The following is a 23,698-nucleotide window of genomic DNA, read 5'->3' as shown; positions in this document are numbered from 1 at the left end:
GAAGCTGGGTGAACTCTGTACTATTTTTGGAAATTTTGTTAATCTACAAAACTACTGTAAGATATACAAAGCTTATATAAAAATATGTATGTATTTTTATATACATTTTTATATATGTACACACACATAAATATGTACACAGTTTGTTTTTTTAAAGGCAAGGGAGTTAAGTGTTGATAGGGGCTTGAAACAGGGACATGGTGGAGGTAGAGAGAATTTACTGATGCTCATGAAGGAGAGGCATTCAGCTGGATGGAGTGTTAGTTTCCTATTGAGGCTATAACAAGTGACCCCAAACTTAACAACTTAAAACAACACGATTTTATTAGTTCTAGAAGAGGTCAAAAGTCCAAAATGGTTTTCACTGGGCTAAAACCCACAGTGGGGCTGCATTTCTTTGTGGAGACTCTGGGAAGAACCCGTTTTCTTGCCTCTTCCAGCTTCTATAGGCTGCTGCATTCCTCGGTACATGGCCCCTTCTTCCATCTTCAAACCCAGCCGTGGGTATAACATCTTCATCTCCCTCTCACTTTGACCCGCCTCAGTCCCTTTCATGTAATAGGACCCTTGTGGTTACACTAGGCCCACCTCAATAATCCAGAATAATCTCCCCATCTCAGTCATTAACATAAGCACATTTCAAGGTCCCTTTTGCCATATAGTCATATATTCACAAGTGGCCATCTCTGGGGGCCATTATTCTGCCTACACATGATGTCTTCAGGGAGGTGAACACAGGAGGCTGTACGGGTGGGGAAGGTGAGATCAGCTTTGGATTGTGGAGCCCGGGGTGCCTTTGGGACATCCAGGGGAACTGCCCCCCATAGCTTCCATCTATTCACCAAACACTAAGTACCTCCCATGAGTCGGTCACTGGGGATATAAACGTGAACACTGTATTTCACTGGTCCTAAGACATCTGTTTTTCACTTTGGAACATTTCTGAAATCAGGAGGCAGCTCTGAACCAATGACATCTTACAACTGCAATGCGCAGGCTTTTCTTTCTAACTGACACATAAAGTAAGACATCTTACAATTGAAGGCATCTTAAAGTCAATGAAATCCAGGTCTGGGCTAGCACTAGAATGGGCCTAGTTATTATAGTAGTTAATTATTATATAAGTTGGGTGCCTCACTAGAGCATCAAGTATCCCCATGCCGCCCCTCCAGCCTTTCCTGGTTCCAAGCCTGACTCCTTCCACCCTCCCATCTGCCCCCACGGCTCTGGTGCTTGACTCTCCCGTAGGTAACAGACTCCACCAGAGCCCCGGCCACACCCATGCTCAGCTCCACCACAGCAGGGTCCACGAAACGGCCCCTTTCCCCAGGTGTAACCTCAGTCCTGGAGTCAGGCCCAGTGGTTTTCCACCTGGCTGCATGTGGGAAACACCTGGGAGCTTTTTAAAGCCCCAAACACCAGGCCATTACCTAGATCGATTCATTCAGAATCTCTGCAGAGTGATGTTACAGCTCCCCATAAAACTCCAACAGAGAGCCAAGGTAGAGAACTAACTGGTGTGAGTGAGAAGAGGCATAAGGCAGCACCGGTGGGAGGTGGAAGGTGTTTGGTTCAGACTATACAATTATGCATATCAGTCTTCCTCCCAATCCCTCCCCCTGACTCTGAATTCCTGGGAGGTGACCAGCCCAGTTCTCTCAGTTCCCTCAAGGCACTAACCAGTGTCAGACACATTGTGGAAGCCCAGAAAACGTAAGCCACAGGGCTTCCAAGGCCAGACAGAAAAGCCCTGGTGCCAGGAAAGGTCTTCGAAGGGAGCCCACTGGGTCTGGGCCCGCCCTCTGATGTGCTGTGTAACCTCCAGTGAGACACTGCCCACCTCTGTGCCTGTACAAAGCATGACTGGCCCAGGTGGCCTTGAAAGGTCCTTCAAGTGCCAACATTGAGTCTAGACTTTACCTAAGAGGCCGTTTCTATCCACTTCTAAGAAGTCTGAGGCAGTGGGGAGCCAGTGAGTATCAGCTTTCCTGCTCACTCCCAACAGATGTCCCAGCCTTTCCAGGCCTAAAGTCTCCACTTCTGGGGCTCTGTCCTGCACTGGCTGAAAAGCAGAGCATCTTAGGTCCTAAAAGCCAAAGACCTAAAAACAGCAAAACAAGAATTGCCAGAGAACTCTGGAGAACGGCATGTGAGTGGAGAGATTTTTAGATGGTGAACAAAGTCAGGTTGGGAGGCCACAAGACACCTGACAGGCCCAGCTCTGCCCCGAGGACTGGTAAACAAAGGCGAAGTGGTTCAAGGGACCAGAGACAAACTCCCAAGGAGGAACTTCATGAAAGGAAACACTCAAGGGCCAAAGCAAGTCCAAAGGGGTCTGGAAAACGTTCCCAACTTCTGGCCATCAGCCCAGCCAAGGCCCTAATACACAACTAAAGGCTTTTATTGGGGAAAGGAAGTTGACTGAAAAGTGGCCCCCGATATCCTCACTGCCTAAGGCAGCTGGGGCCTCCTCCGCAGAATCCAGGAAAGAAGGGGCCACCAAACTCGGCCCTCAGTAGGCTCAGGTGTAGAGGTCAAAATCAATCCGTTTGGAATTGTAGAACTGTCCGCCGGGGGTGTCCATCTTCCGGCAATACACACCGTCCGGGAAATAGCCTTCATTCACCCAGGTCTGCAAGAAGAGAGGGCAGAGCTGGGGGAGGACTAATGGGGTGGGGGGAGAGAGAGAAGAGGCAAAGTGAAGAAGAAAGGATTTTACCTGCATCTGGGTGCTGGAGAAGGGTCCATACAGCTCAGCATCCCCTGTGTTCTCCCACTTATATTCCCACATCACGTCGGCCAGACCATCTCCGGGCGACTCTGCGTCTAAAATAACAGGCAGAGCCATCTGGACCTCAAGGGGCCTGCCCCTGCCCACAACATCCCTCCTCTGCCCTTCAATCTTACCTCCTCTCTGGGCAGGGGTTGGGGTCTCCAGCTCCCCCTCCGCCACTTCCTCAGCAAACATGTCCAGGGAGGGTGGGGCTGTGGGGTCACGGGGTCCCTGGGTCTGGCACCCCAACCCCTTCAGCCGCATGGCCAATCGTTCCCTTGTCTCCTGATACACTCCGAGGTTGCCCCGAGCCACCATCTGGTCAGCCAACCCGGAGAGCCGGTCCAGGCGCTGGGGGGAACTGGGCCGCCCAGGCCCCTTGCTGCCCCCTTTGCCTCCTCCTCGGGCTCCCAGGCGCCTCAGTGCCCCAGCCACTGTCTCTCTTGGCAACATCAGCTCCAGAAGGCCCTCCAGGAGGGCCTGGGCGCTCATTGGTGTCTGGCCCAAGCTGTCCTCCTCCTCTGAGTCTGACGGCGGCCGCTGATTGGGCGGCCGCTCCCTGATCTTTACCTGCAACGTGAAAATGGGAAGGTTTTGTTTCTGACAAACTGCCAGCAAGGCCCAGGCCCAGCCACGTCCACCTCTGGCCCTCACCCAATCAATGTTGTCCAGCCAGCTGTCTCGGATCTGAGCTTCCCGGTTCAGGAAATAGTTGCCATCAGCATCAAAGTGGCCTTCCTCCATCTCTTCCTGCAGGTTGAAGGGTGTGATCCGCACACCTCCCTCACTGGGGAGTGTGGCTGCTTCCTGACCTGCACCAAAGACACAGGCGTCCCATGCTAGGAATGCAAAAATGAGACAGGAGCCTCCTGTGCTCTGTGACCTCAGAAACCCCTATTTGGTCCTCCAGCAGAAAGTCAGTTCTTGGCTATAGCTCACCTTCTACATCTTCTGAGGCCAGGATGTCATATTTGCTGGACCCTTCATCATCATCCTCCTCATCGCTGTCCAAAGAGTGTTTGCCTTTGAAGCGGCTCCCAGGACCTCCTGCCCCAGCCACAGGGTCCACCAACTGTGGGCAGCAGTCAGAAATCGAGAGAGATGCAGGTTACTGGCTATTACTCAAAATACTCTAGGATCTAGACTCAAACTGAAAATCCTGCAAACCCATTTCTCAGAGCACATAGAAAAGCTAGCCCTTTCCACCTTTTCTTTATCCCTCCAGATTTCTCTCTTGGCTTCTAGCTTTTTTTCCTCCCATCACTCCTCCCCAGAATGCAGGAATCTGGCCCCCTCACCTTTTTCTTGGGGGGACTGATTTCATCCTCATCATCCTCATCTCCCACGCCTTGGAAGGTCACTTTCCTCTTTGGCATGACTGGACAGAGGAGCCTTTCTCAAGCTGAGCCGAGGAAAAGGGTGCAGATTAAAGGAACTGGGTGAGGAGAATACTCACCGCGAGAGGATCCCCCGCACGACATATCTTTCCCTTAGTCGGTACTGGATCCAGTTTGGGAGGGGAGGGAGCACAGAATCAGGGGCCGAAAGGGGAGCTGGCAGCCAAGAGGCCCCCAGGACTTGGTCTGGCATCCGAAAGAGCTGCTGGAGCGGGGATGGAGAGGTGGACGCGCGGAGGAGCTCCCCACGGGCACCCCCCCTTGAGACGGGCTCCCCCGCGTGACCACCACCATTCCCGGCCCCCGCAGTCCTGGGCGCGACGTTGCTCTGCGAGCAGACACCCGCTCAACCACCTCCAGCTTCCTCGCAGCCAGCGGGGCCTCGGCGAACCCAGGACCTGGCACCCTGGCAGCCCCGCTCCTCCCTGCGCCGAACTCCCGACTCCGTGGGGTGACCCCCAACTGTCCTGGGCTGTGTACAAATCAGAGTGGCAGCAGAGCCACGAGGACTCCAGCAACCCCGCCGGCGCGCGCTCACCTAAAGACCCAGGAAAGGCGGGGGAATCCAGGGAGACTGGTTTTCGCCAGGACTACATCCGGGTCACCCGCCCGCCACCACCCGGAAGAGAACTGCGGAAGGCGCCGGGGAAGGCCGGAAGTGGCTTCACTCGTGTTAGAGGACTAACTGAAGGAGAGGGCGGAAGTACGCGCTGAGCGGGGAAAGACACCCCCTCCCAGAAGTGACGTGAGACGTGTGGGGCGACGATGGCGAGCAGAGGGCACGTATGAACGCCTAGACCCTGATCGGACGAGAGGGATGGCCGGAAGTGGTCTCAATTCCCTCCTACAGCAGTAGAGGCTCTGGGGAGAAAGCGGAGCGCGCTTTACCTAAAGGGGCGCCCAGAGTCAGGATGGAGGGGCAAAATCCCAGCAGGGCCGCTGGGTCCCTGCCCTTGTTTCCCTTTCCCCGGTTGGGTCTCGTTTTCTCCAGGGCTGGCTCTGCGCCTTTCATCATCTCATTAGAGATCCTGCCTTCCTACTCTCAGCGTTCCGTTGTCCGCCCTCTCCTAGTTCGAGGTGCGGCCTTGCTCTTGTCCCAGAGGGGTTGCTCGGTTCTCCTGGGGCATTTTCCCAGCCCAGCTCCTTTTAGGACCCAGGGGAAGTCATTTACCCCACGCCTACCACCTGGGCAATTTCCTGGTTTCTGAGGTGGGAAAAGCCATAATAGGAGAGGTGGCAGTGGCACCTGTGCCCAGTACCGAGGCCAGAGGTCCCTTGTGCCCTCATCTCAGGTACGCCTGGAAAAGGGCAGTAGTGGATACCCGTGCCCCCCACCCCCGCCAAAACAGGACCCCAGCCCAGCAGCCCCTGCCCAGGTTTTGTACTCTGTCCCAAGGGGCAGAGCTGGGGTTGGAAAGTGGGAGTAGGTCCCAGTGCTCAGGGTATAAGACCTCTACCTCTTGAGGATACTCAGAGTCTGAATCCCAGGAGGCCAAGGCTGGGCCCAGAAAGAGCCTACTGGAGCCAGAGGAGGGCACTGGGGGCAGCTGGGGTCCCTAGGATACCAGATGGTCCACCCCTCCTTTCTCCTGCCCCTAGGGTTTCCTCCCAGGATGGACTACCATGAAACTGCACAAGTCCGTGCTCAGTTTCTTCCGTGGCTACAGAACACAGGCTCTGGACCGGGAAGGCATCCTGCTAAAGAAGGGGGCCAGAAATACCAGCTACCAGCACCGCTGGTTCATCCTCCGGGGAAACCTCCTCTTCTACCTGGAACTGGTACCAGGCTGACCCACACACCCCTGAGCCTCATCCTTTTAGAGAACTGCCAGTGAAGCCACGCCTTGGGGCCACAGAACCCTACGCCTTTACCATCCTGACCCCAGGGGTAGAAGGTGGGCAGGCCTACAAGCCGGCAGCAGAAAATCAGGAGAAGCTGGGAGCCTGGCTGTGCTGCTACGCTCTCTGGAGGCCCAGCACCAGGAGCTGTGCCAGGCAGCTGGACAAGAGACCAGCTCACCCCCAGAGGACTGTGGCTCCCCACAGTACAGAGAGGGCAGTACCCTCTCCAGCTTGCAGGAGATGCACGAGCACTCTGGGAAGGAGATCCGGGTGCTGCAGGCGGCGCACAGACAGCTCCAGGAGGCCAGTGACAACGGAGGCAGTGGATCCCAGGCAGAGGTGGAGTGGGAGCTCAACCACTGTCTGTTGATGAGTGACTAATAGACCAAAGGCCAAAAGGTACCTACCTGCCGAGACCAGGAGACCAGCCGATTGCTTCAAGAGACACCCACATCCTGACTAGCTCCGTCACTTCCTCCCTCCTTGTCCTTATTCTAACCCCCTTCATCAAATAACAATGCAGGAGACAGGCCCAGGTACAACAGCAGGTTCTTTTCCGGTTCCTCAAAGCGCCGCACAGGGTGGGGGCAGAGACAGAAGAAAATGTAAACATTGGGTTTCACCCCCTGGTGCTCAAGGGAAGACCCCTTACCCAGGTAGGGGCTGGAGAGTTGGAAGGGAACAAGGTGAAAGGTGGGAGCCCTGGTGAGACAAAGCAGGGGAGGCCTGAGAATACAGAGAAAGGTAGGTGAAGAGGAAGGAGAGCAAGGAGGGTGGTGGTGGGGAAGTGGGGGACATTTCCTGCTCCAGTGCATGTCCCCTTAATTAAACCAGCGTGCAAGAACATGGTGGAGGAAAACCAAAGGACAGAAGAGAGTGAACACCCCCACCCTGGGCCAACCGGGCCCTCCGTACATAATTACAACACAGAGATGTCCAGAAGGAGAACACGAAGAGCCTGGGCCCCCCACCAGGAAGTGGGGGGAGACAGGCAGGACTGAAGAAGGGAAAAGGAACCCAGCTCCACTTCATGGGTAAGGGGAGTGACTGGAGTGTAAGAATCTGAAAACCGCTGACTCCCATTGCCAAAAGTCACCCCTGTGGTGACAAAAGGCCAATCAGGACAGCACCTGGGAAGGGATCCCAGAGGGAATCGGGGCAGGAGTGACAGAGACCCCAGCTGGGCCTAACTGGAGGGCTCCAGACTTGTTCGCTGCTGCCCCAGGGAAATGCAGCTGCCCCACGTACTCTGACTGTCCTGGCCGTGTAGGGATCAGCAGCTGGCAAGGAGACGGGGAATCAAGCCACTTTCCTCAGAAGGAGGGACAGCCTGCCAAGGGGGCCGGGAGCAGCACCCCAGGCCAAGGCCTGCTCTTGGCTGAGGGAAGAAGAGAGGGCCCTGCAGTCCAGCCCCAGGGCAGAGGTCAGAAGTAAGCATCCTGCCGGGCCTCTGATGCTGAGGACCTGTCCCCGCCATCCTGGGGGGCTGGGGGTCCATCTGCCTTCCGACGCAGCGAGAGCTTCCTGCCCTGAGCCTTCTTCTCCTGCTTCTGCCGCTCCTTCTCCTGCTTCTGCCGCTCCTTCTCACGTTCCTTTTCCTGTTTCTGCCGCTCCTTCTCCTGCCTCCGGGCCTCCTTGCTGGGAGCCAGTGGGGTGCTGTTGCCAGTAGGCGAAGGAAGGGATGGATGCAGTCCCTCAGCGGTGACCAGAGGCCCTGGGGCAGGCCCAGCACTGGCCCTGCGGACAGGAGGGGGTGGAGAGGGGGCCCCTCCAGCTGCCCGAGAGCCTCGGCTCTTGAGGCCAGGGAGGCTGAGGAGGCTGGAGGAGGGGCCCAGGGGTGGCTGCTGCCGCCGACGCTCCTCATGGATCGCCCGGGAACCGTGTAGTCTCCGTGAGGGCCGATACTGCAGCTCGCCCCGGGTTTCCCGCCACTTCTTGAGCTGGGCCGAGTTCTCTCGCTCAATCAGTGCTTCTGTCACTGGGAGGTTGGTCACCTAGATGGAGAAGAAACAGGTACCAGAATAAGATTGGGGATGGGGATGGGCCAAAGCAGGTGTGAGGTATGCTAAGGCTAGGGCCTACCTCATGCACCAGGAAGTCCTCCTGCATGCACTGCTGGGGCAGATTGCGCAGCTGCTCCATGGTTTCATACATGCCTTGGCAGGAGCGCAGCTTCTCCACAGAGCCCAGCGTGTGCCGCAGCAGCACCAGGGCCACCCGGAAGATGATCTTGACGCCTGCAGGGTCCAAGGAAGAGAGGCTGGATGATCAGCCCAGGATCTCAGCCTGTCCCATTTAGGAGGGACTCACAGCCCCCATCCCTGTCTACTGCCAACCTTACAAATGAGGAAACTGAGGCCCTAAGAAGGGAAACAAGCTGCCATGGGTTTTAGGTTCCTGGGAGGTAAAGCAAGCTGTGGGCTGGTGGCAGAGCCAACAAGATCAGGCCTCAGTTTCTCCAGCCCCAAGACATCTTCCAGTGAAGCCTTATGTCAGCAGGCCACCCTCTGGCAGCCACCACGGAAACCGCAGCCCCGTCATGGCCTGAAATGGCTACAGAAGTACCTTCACAGAAGAACATATCCCAGACACGTAGCACTGAAGCCCAGGGAAGAGTGCGGGCAAAGATGCACATGAACCATTCTGTCATGTACAGCACGGGGTCAATGCGCTGCCGTCGCAGGTGCCGATGTGCCAGTGGGGAGGCCCGGCGCAACAGCGCAAAAAAGATTTCTCCATCCAGTTGAATGGCCTCCTGAAAGTGGGACAAACCATGAGAAGAGGCCTGCTGAGGACCCTTGGGGTAGAACCGGCCCTGGTAGTCAGTACCCATCCACAAAGTGGGATCCTCACCTCAGTAGGAGAGGCCCAGAACAGAGGGACAGAATGGTACAGCGTGGGGCAGGACAAGGACCACCCTGCAGTCTTGGGGAAAAGTCACAGCCCCAGTTGCACCCAGCCTCCAGACACTCACCAGCCCTGCACTATAGTAACCGGGGAGGTACTTGTCGCAGATCTGCACCAGGCACCAAAAGGCTTGCTGAGAAGGGCAAGAACAAGGAGGGAGGGATGGGGCCTGAGAAACAGGGAGGAGGGAGCTCCCCCATCACCACTGTAGGCCAAGATCCTCCCAGCCCCTCCCCAACCAGGCCCAGCGTCTGCTGACCTCAGCAGGCATGTGCATGAGCAGCACTGCGGCCACGGGGGCCTGGGCCTGGCAGTAGCCCTCGTCAGGCCGGTAGATAGTGTAGGCCTTCAGGATTCGATACAGGTCCTGTTGCCTGTGGGTATGGGGAAAGACCATGAGGAAAGTCACAGGAGTTGGGAGCTCTCGCCCCCAAACTAACCCGCACCCCCCGAGAGCCCCCCTATATCCCGTGGCAGATCAACCCCAGAGCTTTACCACCACAACCTCTATCCACCTTCCTAATCCTGCCTATCAAGCTTAAGCCAAAGACTCAGACCGTAACCTAAGCTTTGTTCCAGGCTCTAGGCTTCCGCCCTTGCCTGCACACCCACGTGCTCCCCACCCGTGTCCCCACACGGGCTGTGCTCTCTCTCTGTCTGCCCCCATCCCGTAAACCTTCAAGGTCATCTTCTTCAGGAAGCTTTTCAACAGCGTCAGCCCTCCTCTGGCACTGTCTGAATGCTTTTACTGCCCCAGAGCAGGCACTCTCCCAGGGCAGGCCCTGCCTTATCTGTCTGGAATTCATCAGTCCCGCCGGGCAGCGCCCTGGTTCTCGGTGTAGGCTTGGGAAGCCAGCTGTGCCTCAGACCTTTCTCTTGTCTCTGCATCCAAAAGAATAAACTCTCTGCCCTAGATCTGTTCCTCTTCCCTGAGGGTGCCCCATCTCTGTGTGTGGGAATCCCATCCCCTCAGCCCCACATCAGAAAACAGCGAGCCTTCCATCACTCCCCACAGCTAATTATCAAGTCGTATCAACACTACCTTCTGAATTTTATTCACGTCTATTCCCTCTCTCCGCACGTCTATTCCCTCTCTCCGCCGCCACAGCCACTGAGCAGCTCAGACCTTCATCTCTTAACCAGGACGATGTAATAACCTCCCAGATCCTCTCCCTGCCTCCAGTCACACACACCTGACCACTGCTTACATAGTGTTTCTCAAAATTCAGTCACTGGAGTGTGATCTTCATTTGTGCTTTATCTGCACACCACCCCACTATTATTTATTTTTTCTCCACTTTGTAATAACGTCCATGAAATGACAGGTTTGATATACTAGTTATTTCATCTAATATATATTAAAATAAACATGTAACTTCCCTAAGCTCCCATGCTACATTCACCCACCTGCCTGCTTCTGTGCCCCTGCCTTCTCCCCTGTTGCTATGGGTGAACTATCTGTGATCCTGGCCAACCACAGCCTTTCCACTTGGACACTGGGTCCCATCCCCTCTCGCCTACACAGGCCATCCCTCCAGCAACCTTCCCATTGTTTGTGCGTCATCCATTTTTCTCTAACTACAGAGGCTGGCATACCAACATGTCATTTCTTCTAGCTTAAAAAAAAAAACACCTCGTGACTTCCCTGGCGGCCCAATGGTTAAGACTCCATGCTTCCACTGCAGGGGGTGCGGGTTCGAGCCCTGGTCGGGAAAATAAGACCCCGCATGCCACAGGGCATGGCCAAAAAACAAACAAAAACCTCTCTCTACCCAGCCTTCCCCTCTGAATACCACATCGTTTCTTTCCTACCTATTCAGCCAAACCCACCTAGAGTACAGACTTGCTATCTTCAAGTTCTTTCCTCCCATCCTCCAGTCAGGCTTTAGCCCACTGCTCCACACAAAACTGCTTTTATCAAGGTCACCAATGACCTCCACATTGCTAAATCCAGAGGTCGATTTGCAGACTTCACTTTACTTGACCCATCAGCAGCATTTCATACAGCTGATCCCGAAACCCCTCTTCACTTTGCTTCCAGGAATCACACTCTCCTGGTTTTCGTTATACCTCACCAGCTTCTTCCAGGCTCCTTTACAGGTTCTTTCTCATCTTCCCATTCTTGAAATGTTGGAGCTGCAGGGCTCAATCTTTGAACAGCTTCCTTTCATATCTACACTTGCTGCCTTGATGACCTCATCTAGTCCCATGGGTGAGATCTGGTCCCGTGTAGAGCCTGACAACTCTCAATTTCCAATCTGTCTCCAGTTTAAACCTCGCCCTGGATGTTGTGTCCACTGTACATCCAGCTTACTTGGCATCTCCATCTGGATATCCAGTGAGTATTTCAAACTTCACATTCCAAAAATGAGCTCCTGATATACCCTTCAAGCCTATGTTCCCCCCAGTTTTCCCATCCATATCAGTATACTGCAACTCCATTCATTCTAGTTTCTAAGACCAAAAACCTTGAGAGTCTTCCTTAACTACTATCTCTCTCTCTCTCTCTCTCTCTCACTCACACACACTCTCTCTCTCTCTCTCTCTCTCTCTCTCTCTCTCTCTCTCTCTCTCTCTCTCTCTCTCTCTCCCTCTCTCCACATCTAATCCACTGGCAAATTCTTTTGGCTTTACCTTCAAAATATATCCAGTTTCACAGCTACCATCCTGGTCTATCTATCATCATCTCTTTCCTGGATTATGGAAATAGTCTACCTGGTCTCTCTGCTTCTGCCCTTGTCTCCTATAGTCTATTGTCAGCACAGCAGCCAGAAATGATCCTTTTTTTTTTCTTCCAGCCGTGCTGCGCAGCATGTGGGATCTTAGTTCCCCAACCAGGGATCAAACCCATGCCCCCCGCAGTGGAAGCACAGAGTCTTAACCACTAGACGGCCAGGGAAGTCCCAGAATGATCTTTTTAAAACACAAGTCAGATCAGGTCACTTGTAACCAAATCTCGGCTCACATTCTCTTTTCCCCTTTCTTGCTTTAAACTCTTCTATTTACCACCATTGTACATACAACATACTTTCATTCTTTTATTTATTGTCTATCCTTACTAAAATATAAGCCCTGAGGGGGCAGCTGTCATCTGTAGCTAAAACAGTACCTGGCAGATAGCAGACGCTTGACTAATATTTGCTGAAAGGATGAACCTACTGTTAAATGTCCATCCACATGCTCCCACAAGGAGTTGAGAACCACCTAAAAACATCGCACACTACTAGGAAGCGATCTATAGCCTTCGTGAGGAAGCCGGGCAAACAGAACAAAGATCGAAGGGCCTGGGCACAGCATTTAAGGGCCCTTAATTGCTTTTCCAGCCTCAGCTCTACCCAACCCCACTGCCCAGACACAGCTTACATAACCCCCAAGCCAGGAAAAACCTGCCCCTTGCTCTGCTCCCATCTATCCTTTAAAACCTAGTTCAAATGCAACCTCTTCAATGAGCCCTTGATGTGCCTCCCCTTCCCCTCACCAGCACCCCACCCCACCCCCACCACCCTGAATCACAGTCTCCCTCCCAGGAGACCTCCTTCAACATGGCTAGACACTCAATCCATTAAGGACCACTCCTGTAGAAGTTCTGGAAGGCAAGACTGCTTTCAACCCAGCCCTGTATCCACCACTGACTCATATAGTCAGGTCGCCTTACCCATGCCCGCCTCGAGCAGCAAACATCTCATGGAAAGGGAACTGACGGTGCAGGTCCTTCTCAATCACATCCAGCCACTTAGGGTCCCCAGGAGCCCGTTCCAACTCCTGCAGTGGGACAGCTGAGATTATCTCAGGATCTGGGGGAACTGATGATACCCTTCACACAGACACTGTCACACGTCCCCACACCCTGGAGCTGTGCGCACCTCAAACTTGCCCGGGTTCTGCTCCAGGAGTTCCTTGCTATTGGACAAGTACTGCCAGGCCTTGGCTCTGAGGGAGGATGGGATCCCCTTCCGGCAGCGCAGCTTCACCTAAGGCAGAGTGGCAGGCAGGGGAACGGCTTCAGTGGCAGGCACAGCCTCCAAGCTTTCCCCAGCAGTCCTTGGGCTCCCTGGGACACTCGTACCACATCCCATAGGCTTCACTCCACTGGACCCCGCCTGGCCTTCTATCTTTAAAGCTACTCCTCCCCCAAGGCCCAAGTACCACCTACCCCCAACATGGTCCGGAGAGCAGATACTATCAGGTTCCTGGGCTTCCCCAGAGCACAAGGGCCCACCCTGTCCTCCCCACCCCCACCATGTCCATTGCCCTGCCCACCACAGCCTTCTCAAACCTTCTGGAAACGCCGTGAAAGCCATTTATCCCAGTGACTGAACATCTCCAGCCATTTGAGCTCCCGCTGCCGAGCCACATCCACAGGAATGGAGCTCTCTCTGAGGATATGGGGAGTATGGAAGAGGTCAGTAGCAGTAGTATAAAATCCAGATTGCTGGGGGGACTGAGGCAAGCCACTTCCCCAAGCTCAAACATGAGAGATCAGACCATAAGAGCATTTTGTGAGCTACCAATACCAAACATTAGGATGTCTGGTCATTCTGGCCATCCAAGGTCCTAGTTCACCACACTAAATGGAATTTCCTTGGAATCTCTGAACAGAGATCACATTCTCATGTTGGATCACTATACAGAGGCTGTGTTCAAATCCCACTTAAGACATATACAAGTTTGGGGAGAGAGCACGGAATACTGAAAAGCTACACTTTGCATTAGACCTGGATCCAAGTTCTAGGTTTGCCACCTATTCACTGTGTGGCCTTGGGCAAGTCACTCTCTAAGCCTCAATTTCCTCATGTGTAAGATGGAGAGAAAAATAGTATCTACCTAAGAGGTTATATGAGCTAACACATAGCAGTGACTCAGTAACAGCAATTATTATCCATAAAATAAAATACATAACAAACATACTTCCCTGTCCCCTTAGAAGCAACTGTCTGAGTTTCCTTCTACAAAACTCAAGATCCCTTGCACCATCTGCAATTTCCGCTACCTCCTCCTCCCTGAAATCACCCCACATTCCCAAGCAAATGAAGCTCTCCTTGCACTGTTTGCTCACTGTTCTTTCAGAGCTTCGCACTCAAGATACCCCATCAGTCTTGAAACAGTTAGTTGTAGGAGCCAGTACCAGGTGAGTGGAATGGAAGAAAGAGCTTGGGTTTCCAGATAGACCTGAGCTCAAAGCCCAGTTGTCCCTTAGAAGTTGGGGAGTCTCGGCAAGTGATAACCTAAGTCTCTTCCTTATAAATGTAAAAAGGAATGCCACCACCTACATCACAAAGTTATGAGAGGACTATTGAGAAACTGTATATAAAGGACTGTTAAATGGGAGGTTTAAACTTAGTTTCCTTTGTCCCAGAAACTCCTTAAACTAAAAGGTGATTTCTCGGGCTTCCCTGGTGGCGCAGTGGTTAAGAGTCTGCCTGCCGATGCAGGGGACACGGGTTCGTGCCCCGGTCCGGGAGGATCCCACATGCCGCGGAGCGGCTGGGCCCGTGAGCCACGGCCGCTGAGCCTGCGCGTCTGGAGCCTGTGCTCCGCAACGGGAGAGGCCACAACAGTGAGAGGCCCGCGTACCGCCAAAAAAGAAAAAAAAAAAAAAGGTGATTTCTCATTCATCTCTATCATAAGGCAATTCCAAACTCTACTAAAGGCCAGGAAGAGTAAGATACCTTTCCTGCCCTCAAAAGGTCACAAGCTAGCAGGGGAGATAATTGCAATATGTGAGGGAAATGCAATTACAAAGATGCACAGAAGAGGCACCTAATCGGAGTAGGGGCAATGGATATCAGGGAAGGTTTCCTGGAGGAAGGGACATCTGAGGTAAGCCATGAAGGACTGAGTAGAACATGGCAGGGAAAGACCGGGAGAAGGGCATTCCTGGCTGATGGTACAGCCTGAGTATGAAGGGAGAAAGACTACAATCACTTCAACAGGACCACAGCACACAGTGCATGGTGAGAAGGCGGTGGAAAAGAAGACCAGAGAGGCTGGCAGAGCCAGAACATAAGGACCCTGTGCGCAGGCTAAAGCGCTTGGACTTTATCCTGTGGACAGTGCTGAGCTGCTAACAGCTTTTAAGGTAACGTGTGCCACAGTCAGCCTTGCCTCAGAAGTTGATTCTGCCAGCATGGAAGATGGATTTTAGAGGGACAAAATTAAAAGCAGAGAATTAGGGCTTCCCTGGTGGCGCAGTGGTTGAGAGTCCGCCTGCCGATGCAGGGGACACGGGTTCGTGCCCCGGTCCGGGAAGATCCCACATGCCGCGAAGCGGCTGGGCCCGTGAGCCATGCCCGCTGGGCCTGCACGTCCGGAGCCTGTGCTCCGCAACGGGAGAGGCCACAACAGTGAGAGGTCCACGTACCGCAAAAAAAAAAAAAAAAAAAAAAAAAAGCAGAGAATTAGCACCCCGCACCGTGCCTGGTACACAAGAGGGGCTCACTAAAACCCAATTCAATCCAAGTTCCTCAGGGCAGCAGGGTATTGAGGAGAGTGCCATTGGTCACACAGATCCAAATTGTTTGAGTGGGGCAAGTCACTCAACTGCTCTAATCCTGTTTCTTCATCTATAAATTAGGTACAGCAATGCATCCCTCATGCATGGGAAAGCACCAGGGTCAAACTTAAGTTGCCCTCCCCACACAGGACCGAGAACGTTGGTATTCAAAGATTTTCTGATTTTTTTGTTGGATTACAATCCCTCCCACAGGGCTTCCCCCAACACATGGCAGGTCCCCCTCACCCCAACACGCACAGCCATGACTAAATCCTACTCATTCTTCACAATTCAGATCAGTCCAGCTGAATGCCCAGACTGGGCAAAAGATCCCTTCCCTAGCTGCTCACAAAACCCTGTGATGATCTCCAGGCTAAACCTAACGTATTATATTGAAACCAACTGTTTTAAGTATTTGTCTCTCCTCTAGATGATGAGCACCTTGAAATGATTATTTTATCCTTAGTACCCAGCACAGGGCCTGGCACTGGGGGTTCTCAGGCAGTGCTGTAAACTGAACTGACCAGCAGGTTAAAGGGGTACAGGAACAATGATCCAAAGAGAGGGAAGGAAGAAGTCAGAAGCAATCACACCCTCACCTCAGAAGTGACTCAGGCCCCTGGAGGGAACTAGGAAAGAGTAAGCCCGCCTGGGGAGATGAGGAAATGGGGAAGAGGCCTCCTCCACCCCCTTTCCTTCAGTGAAAACACAAGACTGCTCTTCTGTTTCACAGACGGGCCCTACCTTCAGAGTCTCTCCTCCATCAAACAGACTTCCCCACCTCACCACCACATCAGACCTAAGGCTATGGGGGAAGGGAGCTGCCTGCATCCCTCCAGACTTTCTCCCTAAGGAACCAGACATCTCTACCAGAACCCCTGTCCAGCCAACCCTCCAGAATATCTGACCTGTAGCTGGAGTTTCCCACCAAGGAGCTGGGACAACCTGAGGTACAATCTCATTCAACCTTTCACTTCACAGAGGAGGAAAGTGAGGCACTAACTCAAATGTGGAAGGCACTAACTCAAGGGCACACACACACCAAAGGCAAGGCTTAGGCTCAAACCCAGGACTCCCGACACCTGGTCTCAAACCCTAACACGCTGGTGCCACAGAAACCTCAGGAAACTAGGCGTGATAAGGATTGTTAAGCATTCCCATTCCCACTAATCACCCCGTGGATCCTCAGAGGAGGATGGGCAGCGAGAGCGTGGGCAAGGCGTATCATCCCCCCCACCCTGCAACCTCTACTTCCATGAAGCAGGCCCGCTGGGTGCCCGCTGGGTACTCACAGGCTGCCCGAATACTGGCTGCCCCCAAGGAAGCCGTACTTGTCCGTCTTGCGCAGGGCCAGCCCATTTATCTCCGAGTCTGAGCCCATGGAGCTCACATCATCCGCCAAGGACTCTAAGGTCCCAGACATGAGGCTCACGGAGTCCAAGTAGCTCAGAGTGTCTGGAGCCTGCCCTCGAGGCCCAGAGATTCCAGGTCCCAGGCTGGACGTGGAGCCTAGGTCCTGAGAGTTTTCAGCAGGCTCCAGAGCTGGGGTCACCGTCACGACAGCTACCGGGGCCTCACATGTCCCTGAAGGGCCTGTGCCAGGCCCTGAGGGGTCCTCTGGTGCCTGTCCTGTTGATGCTGATGCTGCAGCTCCATGTCCACTTGTCACCTGTCCTGCTGTCACTGCTGCAACCCGTGCAGTCACTCCTGAGGCCACAGTGGTTCCCGGCTTGGGGGCAAGCGGGGGTTTGGCGGTCAGGGCCCCAGGAGCCGTTCTTGAAGGGGTCCTGGTGCAGGTCCCGGTGAGGGTACCTGGCCCAGGATCGGGTGAGGTTCTGGCCTCCTCCGTCTTCGGAGAGTCTGCCCCTGGGGCCAGAGCCATGGACCTCTCGGCTCCTGCCACAGCCTCAGGCACCAAGGGCTCTGGCTCGGAGACCTGCGCCCTCAGGGCTTCGGGTGAGGCCTCCAGGGTCAGCCCCACCTCCGTGCTGCCGGTGACTGTCGGGGCGGGGGCCAGGGCCGAGTCCGAGGTCTGGGCTGGACCCGGTACCCATGCGGGCCGCGCCTCCCCGGGGGCCACCAGGGTGACCGGGGCCGAAGTGGCCGTGGTCACTGGCGGCCCCGGAGCTACCACCACGACGGGCCCGGCCCGGGAGCCGCGGGGCGGCGGCGACGGGGCCGCGGGGGCGCCATGACGGCGCGGCGGGGCCACCAGGGGCGCCGGGCCCGTCTCCATGACCGCGGGCCGCCCCTCACATCCCCCCGCCGCGGCGGCCGCAAAAGGCGCCGCCCCTCAGGCCGCTCCCCACCGCCCGCCGAGGAAGGGGAAAGGGCGAAGGGCGCGGCCCGGCGCGCGCCGGGGTCGTTGCTGGCGCGCGGGGGGCCACCCGGCGCGCGGAGCCGGGGCACGGGTCCCGGGGCGCCAGGCGCCGGGGTCTCGCTCGCGCCCTCTCCCCCCTTTCGCACTCTCGCCGCCTCCCCCTCCCTCCCGCTTCGGGCGAGCGGCCCACCTCGCGCCTGCGCACAAGCCCCGGTGCCGGCCAAGAGGCCAGCGTTTCGGCGCTTCACGCCTGCGCGCGGGCGGCCCCATCGCGCTCCTTTTTTCTCCCTCCTCGTCAGAGGGCTTGGACGAATAATAGGAGAGAGAGAACTGGGTTTCTGCCAATCGTTGGAAGTGTGGGTGGGGCTGGAGGTGGGAAGGGGGTGGGTAATTTGGGAAGAAGAAACAGACAAGGCGGAGGTTATAAAACCAATGAGAGGGCGAGTGAAGGCAGGAGGAGGCGGGACGAAGGGAGTAACTAATAGAAAAGCAGGAAGATGAACCTCCTGGCCAATAAAGATGGCTGAAGAGTGAACGACTGTAGAAGGAGGCGGGTGCTGTGCGAGAAGAGGCGGGCCTGCCTAATAGGAATGGTTAAAAGGGAGCCAATGAAAAGGGGAGTAGGCGGAGGTCAAATTGACAGACAGTGATGTCTATTTGGGCGGTGACAGACAGCATCCGCAGTCGATAGGAGCTGAGGGATTCTTTGGGTCTCCCAAGAAGGTCAGGAAGAAATGACAGCTGGGAGGGGAGGGTCAAATTTGCGATTAATTTGCCTCGTCAGCCAATGAATGCATTCTCTCACTTTAGCAAAAGGAGGAAGATAGACAGCTGTCTCAGCCAATGCAGCATCCAAAGGGAAGGGGTGCTGCCAGCAGGCAGTGCCAAGCCAGGGATGTCGGTGACAACCGGAGACAAGCGCGGGAGGTGGGGGTGACAGTTGGGGACAGCGCGGAGAGGGGGCGGGGACCGGGTGCAACCGTTAGCCAATAAGAGCGCCACGCTGCCCTGCCTGAGTCCTCTCGTGGGCCCCATTCTCTATTCAGCTCCCAAGCCCACCACAGGGCACTTGATCCAGTGCTCTGATCAGGTACTCTTGCCCTTCACTTAGCCTCTAATTCTCATTCCAGCCCGCAACAAATCCCAGGCGACTATAACCAGAGCCCCAAAATCCTATAAGTGACTCATCTCTCTGGATCCACCATTTCCTGTGGGTATCCCAATCCCCAAGTCCCTCTCCTCAGCCCCTTCTATCTGAGCTCTTCCCCAGGATCTGGGCTCCAGTTCCTTGGAACTCATCCTCTGAGTGCCCCCTCCATTCTAGTGGGGATCCCAGACCCCAAATCATGAATTCCCAATACCATGAATTCCCATATCTGTGTTCTTTTGGGGATCCAGGACCCATGCCATCAACTCCTCTCTCCTCATTGATACACCCCTCTGTGCTCCTCATTCTCTGCTAAGAAATCAGACCCCAATCTCATGAGCCCTCCAGGCTACCCTAGACCACAAACACAAAGCCCTGACTTTACCAGCCCCTTCTCTCTCTGGCTCTCATTCCCCTGAGGTCCAGGATTCAGGATTCAGCACCAGGAGGGCTCCAATTTCCATACAAAGTCCACCATCCTGAAATTTCAGTCAGGCCTAGCTCCCAGCTTCCCAGTTACTTGGTTGCTGAGTTCTCTGAGGCTCCTTACTCCCAGCTCAGACTCAGATCCCGTGAACCAGTGTCTGAGCTATGCCACTCCCGATCTCCTCCTCCTCAACTTCTCCACTTTCCATTTGGCCCAAGCTTCCTAAGCACTACCCCCATCCCCCTCTTTGGAGTTCTCCTCCCCTCCCAGAACCCAGTAATAAGTGGGCTCCTCCCTGGGCCTGGACCCCCATGGTAACCGTATAAGGTGAGGCAGCTGTCAACTGAGGCAGGGAGGGGCCAGTGCAGGAGGCCAAGGGCAGCTGCTAAGTTTAGGGTGGCTCTGTCTCTCTTCTTAGAGACAACAGGTGCCTGGACCCCAGTGACCAGAAAAGCAAATGTCTTAGAGGCATTGGTATGAGGCTGGAGGAGGGGGAGGGAAGGAGGAGACTTCCTTAGGACATCAGGTCCTAGAGGGAACAGGAGGAGGAGGAGAGGGAACAGGAGGAGGAGGAGACACGGGTGTCCTTGCCAACCTTGGGCCTCCTGGGGCTTCCTCACCCACAATTTCCGCAGACCTCCACTGTACGGAATGGACTGGGGCACCGAGGCCCAGAGGGGTGGGAGAGCGTACCTCAAAGTCACACAGTCAGCCTAGCTGGTTCTAGCCCAGATTGGAGAGAGAAGCCATTGGCCATCCCAGCCACCGAGGAGGAGGTGACCAATTAGCTTCCCTCTTGGTGTCCTTGACTCCCCTCCTCTGAGTTCCAACTTTCACACCAGTATCCAAAAAAGTGATTATAGACTCACACTAGACCATGTCCTTCTCCTGTTTCAAACCTTTCCAAGGCTCCCAAGGTCTCAGCCCTCAGCATGGCATTTGAAGACCCTCCAGTGTCTGATGTCCAGCCCCTTGTATCCTCTGCTCGAGCCCCATCCCAATTCTGGCAAACTGAACACTTCTGATCTTTCACTTCGCCAGGCCTTTGCCCATCTGTGCCCACCACTTAGCATGGCTGTTCCTCCACTTTCACCTGACTCACTTCTACCAGCCTTTATAACGTCATTCCCATACTCCTAGATAGGGCTGCTATGACCTCTACTTCTGTACTCCTGACCAGCTGGTTTGTCATTTTCTGCATTTACCCTGTCTCCACAGCTAGACTGTAAGTTCTACCAAGGCAGGGCCTGAATATTAATTATAATGATTATGGGAATTCCCTGGCAGTCCAGTGGTTAGGACTCCAGGTTTTCACTGACAAGGGCCCGGACTCGATCCTTGGTTGGGGAACTAAGATCCCACAAGCCATGTGGTGCAGCCAAAAAATAAAAATAAAAATAATGATTATACTTCACTAACTGTTTCCAAATAGTGTTCACATCCAGAAGTTCTGTGGGATGGGAATTACGTGCCCATTTTATAGAGGGGGAAACCAAGGCCCAGGGAGTTGGAGCGCAAAGCCCAGGGTCACAGAGCAGGCTCTCTGCTCCAGGCTGTCTAGTCTCTTCATACCTAGTGATTCCATGCCCCACATCTTTCCTCACAAAATCCCCCCTCTTCTTGAAGGGGATGTAGAAGACTTCCTGATCCTTCAGCTTCCCCAGGCAGCTCTCTCCCACCTGTAACCTCTGTCACTACCCCCACATATACATACCCTTGAGTGTGAACTCCACAGTGGGGGGGACTGTGTTTGTCAAAGTGCACCTGCAAAGCATGGACCAGTGCCTAGCACACTGTAGGTACTCAATAAATTTACTGGGTTTAAATCTGGGCCCACCCCACACAGGGGTACAGGAGCCTGGTGCATCTCTTTCCTAGTCCTGTGTCTCAGCCTGGGCCCTCTTTGAACCCTGGCACATTCCAGCCTCCTTTGGGGAGAAAGAACATTCCTTCCTGCCCAGGTCCTAGTGATACCTGCATCCCAAGACTCACTCCCTCCTCCCTCCCTCCCTGGGCTCCAGCTGTTGCCAGCCCAAGAAAGGAGAGGCCCTGAGCTGGGCTATTTTGGTATCTGGGGTGGGCACCCACAGGGCTAAGGTTACCCTGGTATGTTAATGACTCCCTGGGGCAGGACTATATAACTCCAGAGGGACCGCCCCAGGCTGACTCTCTGCTCCTTTCCAGCCAGAGCCACTGCCTGGCCCCCAGGAGACCTAAGATATGGTGAGTGAGAATCCCCCAGCCCCTGCCCAGATCCCTCAGACCTCAGGGCAGCCTCATCCTTTGAAAGAAAGTAGCTGGTTCCCAGTCTGGCAAGAGGAAAAAAGATGAATCTTCCCTTTCTTGATATCACTAATGGGGAATGTACAGAATGATGCCCTAGAGGATCCAACCAAGGATAATCTGCCTAGACACTCCACTCGCAGGAGCCCAGTCCCTCTCAAAGCATGCTCCATGCCATCCTGCACTCCATCTTCCTAAAACCCCCGGGACCAGCCAGACAAGTGTTCCCACTCCCATTTCATAAATGAGAAAGTAGAGGTTCAGGTGAGTGAGTGATCAGGGTCACGCAGCAAGTCTGGGACTCAGAGGAGGCAGGGTCAGGGCACTGAGAAGGGGAGGTACACTCCACTTGTTGGGTAGGACGGAAGGATGGGGACTTGAGGGCTACCCAGAGGAATTCGGGGGTACAACTGCAGCAGGTCTCCTCAGCATAAGGAAGAGGAAGCCTAGAGCCAGAAAAGTTGCTTTAGAGGAATGGACTCAAAGAAGCCTGAATCTAATCCATCGCCTCTAGAGAGGAGTAGGGATTGGTCCATGAACCCCTCTGCCCAACCCTCATCCCTCAGGCACCCAAGAAGGCCAGGAGAAAGGCAGTGGCAGAGGGCGGAAGCTCCAATGTCTTCTCCATGTTCGATCAGACCCAGATCCAGGAGTTCAAGGAGGTAAGGGCGGGGAGAAGGGAGACTGAAGGCTGACCAAAGACTCCCCTTGCTGCCCCTCCCCCAACCCCTCCCTGGAATGTGCACCTGTTGGCGGAAGGGGAAGGGTTTAGAATTCCTTGTACTCCTCCCTGCTTGGAGTGGAAGTGGACGGCTGGCTGGGGGCCAGAATCTCAGAATCTGATCTGCCTAGAGTAAGGATGCTGAAGCCTGGCCATGGGGGACCTAACCTCTCCCTACCCTGGCCCTCCACAGGCCTTCACAGTAATTGACCAGAATCGTGATGGAATTATCGACAAGGAGGACCTGCGGGACACCTTCGCAGCCATGGGTGAGCCTACTCCACCTGTAAAGATTCAAGGCTGCAGAGTCCTGGGAATTCAGCAGCCTTAGGTTCCAGCCCTGCCAGGTCCACCCTGGGCCTCAGTCTACCCAGATAAAAAATGGATGGGATGATGTGAATTTATGGGAAGCATTATTCCCTGGCCCCTAGACCCCACTCCACTCCATGCTTCCCCCACCCTGTTCCAGGGCGTCTCAATGTGAAGAATGAGGAGCTAGATGACATGATGAAGGAAGCCAGTGGGCCCATCAACTTCACTGTCTTCCTGACCATGTTTGGGGAGAAGCTCAAAGGTGAATGAAGTGTCCTGGGTCCAAACCCCCAGATGCCTCTCTCCAGACCTTTCAGGGACTGACCCTTTAGCAACCCTTCAGCTTCATGTGCCCTCTGACCCCCCCAGGTGCCGACCCTGAGGATGTGATCACTGGAGCCTTCAAGGTCCTGGACCCTGAGGGGAAGGGCACCATCAAGAAGCAGTTGTAAGTGACACCCTCCAGCTGCTCCCACACAGAAAGCCTCCTTAAATTCCTACCAAGAGTTAGGCACTGCCAGAGATAAGGGAAAAATTAGGACTGTGGCGATGGGATTAAATTTTCACAGCACACAGGGGGAAGGGCAAAAGGGGGGAGGCCAGAGTGTTTGGGAGACCAAAGAGGAATCCAGAGTAACCCTGGTTTTCAAGGCAAGACTGGGAATGGCAACGGGCACGAGGTGGGAGGGAGTGGAAAGGAATCACGAAGCCCAACCTCTGTCACCTCTCTCCAGCCTGGAGGAGCTGCTTACCACGCAGTGTGACCGCTTCACCCGCGAAGAGGTGAGTGGGGAAAGGGCCTAGGAGAAGCAGAGGGCTGGGGGAAGGGGAACGTAAGGAACCGGTTGGAGATACCCCTGCGTTTTTTCCCCAGATCACGAATATGTGGGCGGCCTTCCCCCCCGACGTGGGCGGCAACGTAGACTACAAGAACATATGCTACGTCATCACGCATGGCGACGCCAAGGACCAGGAGTAGCGGACCCTCTTAGGCCTCTGCTGGGCAACGCCTTCCTGCCAGTGCGACCACCCCACCTTGACTCCTAATAAATTAAACTGGTCTCGTTTCTTATCCG

At 54.6% G+C, this 23,698-nt stretch overlaps 3 protein-coding genes and 1 long non-coding RNA gene across 8 annotated transcripts; 2 read left to right on the top strand and 2 right to left on the bottom strand.

The window, feature by feature from the left end:
• Positions 1 to 303: 303 nt before the first annotated feature.
• On the bottom strand, positions 304 to 4,835 carry CD2BP2 (CD2 cytoplasmic tail binding protein 2). Of its 5 annotated transcripts, none has more exons than XM_019921969.3 (7): positions 4,709 to 4,835; positions 4,072 to 4,175; positions 3,713 to 3,845; positions 3,428 to 3,585; positions 2,908 to 3,343; positions 2,720 to 2,826; positions 304 to 2,653 (listed from the first exon to the last, which is right to left on the bottom strand). In XM_019921969.3, the coding sequence occupies exons 2-7, from the start codon at positions 4,147 to 4,149 to the stop codon at positions 2,522 to 2,524; spliced, it is 1,044 nt and encodes a 347-aa protein (XP_019777528.1). In that variant the 5' UTR covers positions 4,150 to 4,175; positions 4,709 to 4,835; the 3' UTR covers positions 304 to 2,521. The 5 variants fall into 5 exon arrangements, with proteins under 5 accessions (XP_019777528.1, XP_019777527.1, XP_033697189.1 ...); XM_019921968.3 differs by lacking the exon at positions 4,709 to 4,835 and adding an exon at positions 4,525 to 4,702; XM_033841298.2 differs by lacking the exon at positions 4,709 to 4,835 and having other exon boundaries at positions 4,072 to 4,702.
• Positions 4,836 to 5,108: 273 nt separating this feature from the next.
• Positions 5,109 to 6,556, top strand: LOC109547730 (uncharacterized). The gene is made up of 2 exons (XR_012326050.1): positions 5,109 to 5,247; positions 5,770 to 6,556. It is a non-coding gene; the product is annotated as an uncharacterized lncRNA (long non-coding RNA).
• TBC1D10B (TBC1 domain family member 10B) lies at positions 6,545 to 17,908 on the bottom strand. Its single transcript, XM_033841297.2, has 9 exons — positions 16,705 to 17,908; positions 13,196 to 13,295; positions 12,783 to 12,890; positions 12,575 to 12,681; positions 9,179 to 9,293; positions 8,987 to 9,052; positions 8,578 to 8,767; positions 8,095 to 8,249; positions 6,545 to 8,006 (listed from the first exon to the last, which is right to left on the bottom strand). The coding sequence occupies exons 1-9, from the start codon at positions 17,646 to 17,648 to the stop codon at positions 7,437 to 7,439; spliced, it is 2,355 nt and encodes a 784-aa protein (XP_033697188.1). The 5' UTR covers positions 17,649 to 17,908; the 3' UTR covers positions 6,545 to 7,436.
• Positions 17,909 to 21,484: 3,576 nt separating this feature from the next.
• MYL11 (myosin light chain 11) lies at positions 21,485 to 23,696 on the top strand. The gene is made up of 7 exons (XM_004328667.3): positions 21,485 to 21,529; positions 22,156 to 22,251; positions 22,504 to 22,579; positions 22,780 to 22,884; positions 22,992 to 23,070; positions 23,357 to 23,405; positions 23,497 to 23,696. Exons 1-7 carry the CDS (start codon positions 21,527 to 21,529, stop codon positions 23,599 to 23,601), a joined length of 513 nt encoding a protein of 170 aa, XP_004328715.1. The 5' UTR covers positions 21,485 to 21,526; the 3' UTR covers positions 23,602 to 23,696.
• Positions 23,697 to 23,698: the final 2 nt, after the last annotated feature.

The sequence above is a fragment of the Tursiops truncatus genome, chromosome 15 (genome assembly GCF_011762595.2).
Source record: "Tursiops truncatus isolate mTurTru1 chromosome 15, mTurTru1.mat.Y, whole genome shotgun sequence".
Classification (NCBI taxonomy): Eukaryota; Metazoa; Chordata; class Mammalia; order Artiodactyla; family Delphinidae; genus Tursiops; species Tursiops truncatus.
Note: the sequence above shows the minus strand (reverse complement) of the source record. Positions and strands in the feature narration are given on the sequence as shown.